Genomic DNA, 9,489 nt, shown 5'->3' with positions numbered 1-9,489 from the left:
AATGTGGGGACATTTGCAGGATTTTCACTCACAAAGTGGGGACACAGAATAAAAGTGGGACATCAAGTTTCCCACATCAACGGTATACCAGAAAAGTTAAGAAAACACTGTTTTACAGAGTGGGGACTATAGGTATGGGTCCCCACATCTCGTCGTTTATCTTAGAGAGAGAGGCTGTAGAGAGAGGGGTTTGGTGATAGGAGACTTTTTAAAAAGTGGGGACCCCAAAAATGACCCCATAATGGGGGTCACAAGCACTATGTCCCAAGTTTGTGTGAGAGTATCAAGTCTCTCAACTTCTTTACAAAGAAGCATATATCGGGGTGAGAAAGGGGGTATGTCAAATAGAAATAGGGGGCACTCTATCGAGTAGTGGCATCAAAATAATGCTAGGATGTATGGTTAGCACATTCTGAGGGCCCGATTTTTGGCCATGTCCCCACTATTACGGTTTGGCAAGAGAGAGAGAGAGAGATTAAAAGTGTTTCAAGCATCAATCATATAAGGATGATTTTGTTGTTATGACCTTACATTCCACTTGGGTTTGATTTGTTACCATCATTGTGAAGGGAAGTTGTTACCTTTGGGGGGGAGATGAACCCAAGGCAGGAGGCAATGCTTCTTCCAGGACTTCTGTAATTCTTTTCTAGAGGTATACAGCAAATTTGATCATCCTACCTGGGAGTTGTGCAAAATTATGATGTAGGTATATTCTAGTTGTCCATAGAGGTTATATTAAAGAATAAGAGACTATGAATAACAATGTATCACTATAGTAAATCAGCCATCAGCAAATATCCAAAAATGAATGGTAATTTGGGTCTTGCATGAGTGTTACAAAAGTTTCCATAAGCTTGGTATGTGTTATCGCTGAGCTCAGTTACATGCAGAACATGCATCAAAACAAGCACAAACTTTAAAGCAAAGTTTGTCCTCCATTAGTTACACTCCCGTACAGCTAGTCTGGACTTTCTCATTCAAAATTCAACTTTTTGTGGCAATTTTGCCCCCCCCCCCCAAATAATCACTTCCCCCCTTGCTCTCCCCACCCCTCCTCTCCCCTACCTCCATCCCCACCCTCAAATATATTGAGGTCTGTCTTTGTGCAGGTGTAACTGCAATTTTGACCTTTTTTGACATGATGCAAATCACACATCCATCAATGTTGATATAAAATGTGTATAATGTGAGTCAACAGGAACATCACATATTAACAGCTGACTGTGTCCGATGATGATTGAATCTTTCCTAGTTCTATAAGGCAGGTGGCAGGCAGGTCCTCAAAAATTCTTGTTACAGGAAAATATACTTGAAATATTGATGGCAATGATACCTTTTCATGAGGATTTTTATAAAAAAACGCTGATCATGCACAACATTCAAAACATATTCACCAATCAATTTCTATCACACAGACTAGACTCTGCATTCAATTATACGTTGTGACAAGTTAGAGCATGATTATTGTGTGAATTATTGTGGCCGCTCCTACCCGGGGGCCACAGAAAATGTAAATTTTGCCGCCCCCAGCAGCAACAGGCCGAAAAGGTTGACCCAATTTTTTCCAGCCATGATGGCGCTCAAGAATCTAAAGTTTGTGTGTGTGTCCCAATTATCATCACCACCATATGAGCGATGGCCCTGCTGGCAACCAAAAAGGTATAGTTACATTAGTTTTCCACAATTTTCTGCCCTTTCTCATTAATAATTTTTCTTGCCGCGCCCTCTGCCCCGCCTTTTTTCTTTAATAATTCTTCTTGCCGCCCCTTCTTTTTTTTTTTTTTGATTTTACCCGGGGGCTCATGACCCCAAAGCTCCCGAAAAATATGTGCATGATAAGCGACTTAACTGAAGAGATCATCGTATATACCCCCCTCTATGGCTCAAAGACACTGTTTTTGAAGCTAACTTAACCAAGGAACTCTACAGTTGGATCAGGCTCAATAGTTTGTATGTGTGTGTAAACATGCAAAACTCAAGAGTTTGAATGCGGATACAAATGCCATGGCCTATACACCAACACACACCGTATCAAACACAAAAGTGCTGCACCTGATTATGTCACTGATGATGATCGTTCTCTTACAGTATGTGACAGCTGAGGAACTGACAGTGGAAGTAGGAACCTTTCTATTTATCCAAACAGTCACAGCTAATTTGGCCTGGAACTTCTCAGAATTTCAAAGTAATATAAAAATAGGCAACTCCATCCCCTATAATTCACTACCCTAAAGGTTACACATTATTATTGCACCCCCCCACCTTAACTATATAATCCATTTGGCTTCCTTGAGACAGTGATGCACAGCGTCATCATCCCTATATCTTCGTGTCAAAAATTGCCATGATAGTACGGCGAATCCTCTCGTTTTCAATAGCTACGCATGGCGATTTTGTTCGAGATAGGCCGAGCGACTCAGGCTAAGCATAATACGACTATCATATGAGATACCGCCAAGTTCTATTCTACACGTTATATACGATTTGCGCATGCTCTAGTATCCCATATGGTGTTGCTATTAAAAGGAAATTTGATTTGTTTTCAGGTAAACCCAGGTTTTGTTTTTAAATACACTAACTTGAAATTAAATACTCTAATTAGCGGCCATTGCTGTTTGCTCTGGATACATTTTTACTGCATTTTTGGCGTTACGATTTTTAAATCGTAAGTTAAAATTGTGATATATTTAATTTTGAGAATTACAATTATATAAAGGAACACATTTAGCCCATTCACCTAAAATCCAGGTGCTTGTATTATAAAATATTCGATCACACGTCTATATCACAATGCATATGTAAACTTTCTTTATCTATGTCAAAATATTCGATCACACGTGTATATCACAATGCATATGTAAACTTTCTTTATCTATGTCAATAATAGAATATTAATTTCACCAATGGCGTATGGACCTGTATGAAAAAATATTTAGAACATAGGGTGTTGACGCTGTGTGATGTCAGTACTATGTTGCAGTTATTTTGTGTACAGATGCATTGTCTTTGATCACACATGTAAACACACCAATTCTTTGAGTCAATTTAAACTACGCCCACTGGAGTACGCACTGACAGGCCCGTAGCTGGGGAGATGCACCCCCCCCAATGCCAAAGGTCCAAAAGTCCCCCTTTTTACCCCAAAAGTCCCATTTGCGAGTGTAGTGAGCGAAAAAATAGAGGTTTTTTTATGCCCTTTTGATCCAAAAATGTCCAAATCTGCCCCCAGTCAAATAAGGTCCCAATTCTGAAGAAAAAAAATGTCCACTTTTTCAAAATCAGCACCCCCAAATAAATCCTTGCTACGGGCCTGCGCACTGATGTCACTGTCTAGAAGAAGCCAAATGGACCATACACATTGGATTTCTCAGAATGTCAATATGCACATACCATTTGCACTTTTGTGCTAGAGGGAAGGGAAAACTCTTATTTCCTCAAACATACGTGAAGTGGTGTCATGATTTAAGTTCACAAGAAAATGCACATCTGTAAGTTTGTAATGTCATTGAAAGCTATCATCGATAGGAAGGAGGGATATGTATTTACCTGGCACAGAAGGCTGCAATCCACACTATATATTACATGTAGTCCTAACTTCCTATCCTCAGGAAAATAATGTTGGCATGGTTTCATCATTTTGCAAGGTGATAAGTTGGGATCATCCAATGCCAATCAAATCAGGCGGCGGATGACATGATCGAGCCGGCAACTTGTGAAACCGCCCGGCCGTATGGCATTTTCCAATTTAGTCGGTTAGTTTTGTGGGGTTCATTATCGAACCCCAACGATTTTAGCTTGTGTATTTATATTATTTATCAACATAGGCCTATTTCTTTGTGATATTTCAAGCGTTTTAAAATTTCAAAATAATCCCATTCAATTACACGGTTGACGATGAAAATTTACTGAATTTAGGGAATGCAATGCGGCCACCACCTGAATCAAATTATAGATCTTTCAACTTATATCTTGCTACATTTATGTTATTTCAGTGGTGTAGCGTGGGTCATATTGGGGGGCACCGAACATGATTGGGGGGCACTGGGTCTGATGGGGGCACAAACTGTTTTTCTGCAATTTTCCTATGGGATTTTCTAAATTTTGCAATCGATTGGGGTGGGGGCATGTGCCCCTAAGACTGGGGGAGCACTGGGTCTGATTGGGGGGACCAAGTCGTTTTTCGACAATTTTCCTATGGGATTTTCTAAATTTTACAATCGACATGTGCAATAGGCATGTGCCCATAGTGCCCCTATGACGCTATGCCACTGCGTTATTGTGCAGAGGAAAGATAACTTTTTGTTTATATTTATGAAATATTGAACACTTAATTAGCATAAATAAATCAATAAAAGTAATAGTCATAATACACTAACTATATGGGATATAATTATGTTATAATGGTTCACTTTTATGTGACAAAAACGCATGGTAAATGTCCTCCCTTATATATTTTGCTGTACAGGGTGTCCCATATAGAAAGCAGGTTCACATGAATGTGGTCATATCATTAATTTTCAGAAAGGTAATGAGAAAAATTTGATCTATTAAATGATACCAAAACTTCATTAACAATGAGAAAAATCGGGGGGATGATGCTGTCAATCGGGACCTTTAATGGAAGGGCTCGCTTTGCACGGTAGTTCTATTGTGACTTCGATGAGACCAATAATTGTATAATGTCAATTCATCAAGCAATTAGTAATTTTGCTTGCCAAAACAAGTAAGTTTTTACTTACTAATATTTTGTCCATCTCGTCGGAGGACTTCATCAGATGTGAGCATCTGATCCGCTTTCCCGGGAAACTGGCTTCCGGTTGTGAGTAGTCTTACTTCCAGTTTCCCGGGAAAGTGGATCAGATGCTCACATCTGATGAAGTCCCCCGACAAGATGGACGAAATATTAGTAAGTAAAAACTTACTGGTTTTGGCAAGCAAAATTACTAAATTGATTTGATGTACAAACCTGATGAATCTATTCACTGATGTCAATTCATGTCGTCCTTTTGGGTATTAATGATCAGATGCAACTGGTAGTTTAGAAGGGGCAAAAGTCAGAGAGGTTTGTCCCAGTTAGAGGGGACAGGGGATACATAAGGTCTGATATAATATAACTCAGTGGATGATGTTTCATATCTTCCACCTATCCCAACAAGATAATTTCCAAGGGTCGATCATTCTGATCCACCCCCAAGTCCAATGCACACTATAAACTTGGTTATGCTGTTTTATCCATGTTTTTGACACACACAGCATACATTTAAAACACAAATAAAAAAAGATGAGACACTTTTGTGACCAAAGAAGCTATATAGTTTTTAATCTATGAAATGGTACTACATAAGAAATCTTCTCATTAGGCGACAAAAACACCTGCATGTTTTACGGGACTGACCAACTCAGGTTTTGCCTTTTAGGATTTTTCTTTTGGCCAAAATTGATTGATTTTTGACTGAAAATATTTGGGAACAATCAGAACATTTTCAAAATATGTGTGCGAAGAATCACTTGATTTTTCCTGATTTTTCAAACTTCTTTTAGCCCCACCCCACCTAAAAAACTCTCAACTGACCCTACTTGAAAAGTCCATCCTCCTGTAGAACAGGTGTGTTATTTACATGTATTTTTTCATCACCTTATGATACAATAATTGTTATTCCATGGAGTGATCCCAGGAAATGACAAGTTTTATAAAAAAAAATGCACACTAAAGTCTACCATTTTGTTTAAAGAAATAAATGTGTACCTATGCTATAAAGGCTACTATAGGCCTATCATTTTCTTAGAAGAGTGAACAGTAGTCTAGAACTTCTTCTGAGTTTATACTTTTTTCAAATTCGAGTTGGAGTTAGAGTTGCATTTTCTGAGTTGTAGTTAAAGGGTTATTTAGAATTAACTTTAACATAACTGTAAATCCAACACCACCGCCTGATGGTCCACCGGTTTTTGTTGCTTTGTTGCACGAAATTAGATAAAGCTCCCTGAGGCATGCACGATTATGTTTTATGCATAACATTATTCTGAGCATTATTTTTTCCCAAACAATGACATTAAAATTATGGATTTCGTTCTTACTTCAACTGGTTTCATCGATACAACATAAATTGAGTTTTGTTTAATATCATCATTCCTTCCCAAGAATATCAGCACTCGCTTGACATTTTCAGATGCAGTGACTTTAAAAGAATTGTTTTCTGTAACCTAAGTCATTGTTTTAAATAATATTTTTTGTACAAAAGTTTTTTGTTTCCAAATGTCCTTCTCATAGTTTGTTTTCAACAAACAAAATGAAATAACAAACTGAAAATAAATAATAGGCCTAGGACACACACCTTCCGGGACACCTTCTCAGACCCATCCACACAATGAAGAAATAAATAAAGTAACAAACAAAGAAATAAATAAAGGTTTTTCTCCTCTGTGTATCTTTTCATGTCGATTCTTGCTGCCCCTTTCACTGAAGGACTTGTTGCAGTAGCTATACATTTATATTGGGTTTCTTCTGTATGTATCTTTTCATGTTTATTGTTGTTGCACATTTGACTAAAGACCTGTTACAGTAGCTACATTTATAAGGTTTTTCTCCTCGATGCATATTTTCATGTTTATTCTTTTTGTCCATTTGACTAAAGGACTTGTTACAGTAGCTACATTTATAAGGTTTTTCTCCTCTTTGTATCTTTTCATGTCGATTCTTGGTGCTCATATAACTGAAGGACTTGTTACAGTAGCTACATGTATAAGGGTTTTCTCATGTATGTGTCTTTTCATGTCGATTCTTGTTGCTCATTTGACTGAAGGACTTGTTGCAGTAGCTACATTTATAAGGTTTTTCTCCTGTATGTATCTTCTCATGGTGATTCTTGTGGCCCATTTGACTGAAGGACTTGTTGCAGTAGCTACATGTATAAGGTTTTTCTCCTGTATGTGTCTTTTCATGTCGATTCTTGTTGCTCATTTGACTGAAGGACTTGTTGCAATAGCTACATTTAGATTGGGTTTCTCCTCTATGTATCTTTTCATGGCGATTCCTGTTACCCATTTCACTAAAGGATTTATTACAGTAGCTACATTTATAAAGGTTTTCTCCTGTATGTGTCTTTTCGTGTCGATTTTTGATGCCATTTTCACTGAAGGACTTGTTACAGTAGCTACATTTATAAGGTTTTTCTCCAGTATGTGTCTTTTCATGTTTATTCTTGTTGCTCGTTTGACTGAAGGACTTGTTACAGTAGCTACATTTATAAGGTTTTTCTCCTCGATGTATCTTTTCATGTTTATTCTTGTTGCCCATTCGACTGAAGGACTTGTTACAGTAGCTACATGTATAGGGTGTTTCTCCTCGATGCATCGTTTCATGGCAATTCTTGTCACCCATTCGACTGAAGGACTTGTTACAGTAGTTACATTTATGAGGTTTTTCTCCTCTATGTATCTTTTCATGGTGATTCTTGTTACCCATTTGACTAAAGGACTTGTTACAGTAGCTACATTTATAAGGTTTTTCTCCTGTATGTATCTTTTCATGTTTATTCTTGTTGCTCATTTGACTGAAGGACTTGTTACAGTAGCTACATTTATGAGGGTTTTCTCCTGTATGTATCTTTTCATGTCGATTCTTGGCGCTCATTTGACTGAAGGACTTGTTACAGTAGCTACATTTATGAGGTTTTTCTCCTGTGTGTATCTTTTCATGTTGATTCTTGGTGCTCATTTGACTGAAGGACTTGTTATAGTAGCTACATTTATAAGGTTTTTCTCCTCTATGTATCTTTTCATGTTGATTCTTGGTGCCATTTTCACTGAAGCACTTGTTACAGTAGCTACATTTATAAGGTTTTTCTCCTGCATGTATCTTTTCATGTTGATTCCTTTTGCTAATGACACTGAAGGACTTGTTGCAGTAGCTGCATTTATGTACCATACCATGCTTACCCACATTTCCACAATAACTGAAAGATTTGTCATATGTTGATTTCTTGTTCTTAATTATATGCCTTTTAATTGTCACATTTGCTGAGGAAGAAGAAGGTTTGCTTGTGTCACACACTCTTGGTTTGCCTTTCTCCACATTACATTTTTTGTTTAGCACATCTTTTTTAAACGGGACATCTCTTTCTGTGGTTGGTAGAAAAAGCGTATTCTTCATGGTTGCCTGCATTAGAGTTTTATCATCTTTTGGTTTGTTTTTCTTAGCACAAGTTGTCCTCGGATCAGGCTTCTGTTTCCTCCTTGGGAGAGTAGCACATCTTGCCTTGGGTGGTAAATGAGGATTGCTATACCAGTATGGTGTTATTGTCAACTTGTGATGACGAAGATGAGATAAATAACGAGGGATGCTGTTGATGAACCTCCTCTTACAATACCTGCAAACAGGATCATTCAGTAAATCCCACTGCCGTTTTGGTCGGTTTACCATTATATCTGTACAAGATAGAAAAATAATATTGTAAAAACTCTTTTATAATGTTTTAAAATGCAAGGTGAAAAAGGATAGGTCTGCAGTTTCTGACTTTCATTCTAACTTTAGAAAATGTAAAATGTCAGATTTGGTTTTTACTAGGTTTATTTGTAATCAGTTTCTAGATCTATAGTCCTGTAATAATGGTATTACATTAAAGCCATATTGTAACATCTGCTGAGGAGGATGCCCTTAATACTTTTCAAAACTCTGTTTTGTACACAATTGTAATGTACTTTATTAAACTAACATACCCTGCAAAATTCAAGACTTTAGGTGCTGTAGTTTTGTCAAAATCAGAGATTTGAATAAAGCATTAGAACCGATGTTTAATTATTACAATTCTGTCGGTCCGTGTCACGTCACTTTCGGTTGATGATGCGACTCACGGTCGAGTGAAAACAAGTCCTTGATTCGATTTTTGTTGATGATTTCTGTCATTGATGTTGTGTAAATTTCTATCACAAATAGTCAATGAAATCGAACAACTGTTTCTAAGTCTACAGAGTGGAAGAAACTTACAGGATTTACTGTGTATATACTGCTGACAAACTTAAAATTAAATTCCATAGTCGAGTGCTTTTTTTCCAGAATTGAATGTCACTCCAACAACATCGCTATGTTGCCTCCTTCACAGCCGGTTTCTATTGTTCATAACAAACTGTGAGTCACATGCAGTTTGGGCCCGAGACTAGAGATAGCCCGGATGTTGGACCGATAGAATAGAAATAATAGGTGAACGCGATGTTCATACCACAGTACGTACATGACGTGAGGGATGATCATACACACATCAAAGTGACATGCATTGGCGACATCGGCGCTGGTAGTAAATTCCAATTTTAACCTCAGTTGTTCGGCTCAAAATTAAAAGGGGACATATCTGAGAGTACTAAAAGCTAACATTTTATGGAAATGTTACAATATGGCTTTAATTGCTATACTTTGTTATCACTTCTTGAATAGGATAAACTGTATGAAGCCATATATATTAGTATCATATCACCCTTGTGTATTTCGCCTATTTC

At 37.5% G+C, this 9,489-nt stretch overlaps 1 protein-coding gene across 1 annotated transcript; it reads right to left on the bottom strand.

Moving 5' to 3' along the window:
• Positions 1-6,410: 6,410 nt before the first annotated feature.
• On the bottom strand, positions 6,411-8,423 carry LOC140165364 (uncharacterized). Its single transcript, XM_072188687.1, has one exon. The coding sequence runs from the start codon at positions 8,417-8,419 to the stop codon at positions 6,752-6,754; it is 1,668 nt and encodes a 555-aa protein (XP_072044788.1). The 5' UTR covers positions 8,420-8,423; the 3' UTR covers positions 6,411-6,751.
• Between the last annotated feature and the right edge of the window lie 1,066 nt (positions 8,424-9,489).

Source organism: Amphiura filiformis, chromosome 12 (genome assembly GCF_039555335.1).
Source record: "Amphiura filiformis chromosome 12, Afil_fr2py, whole genome shotgun sequence".
Taxonomy (NCBI): Eukaryota; Metazoa; Echinodermata; class Ophiuroidea; order Amphilepidida; family Amphiuridae; genus Amphiura; species Amphiura filiformis.
The sequence above is the reverse complement of the archived record's forward strand: the minus strand, read 5'-3'. Positions and strand labels throughout refer to the sequence as shown.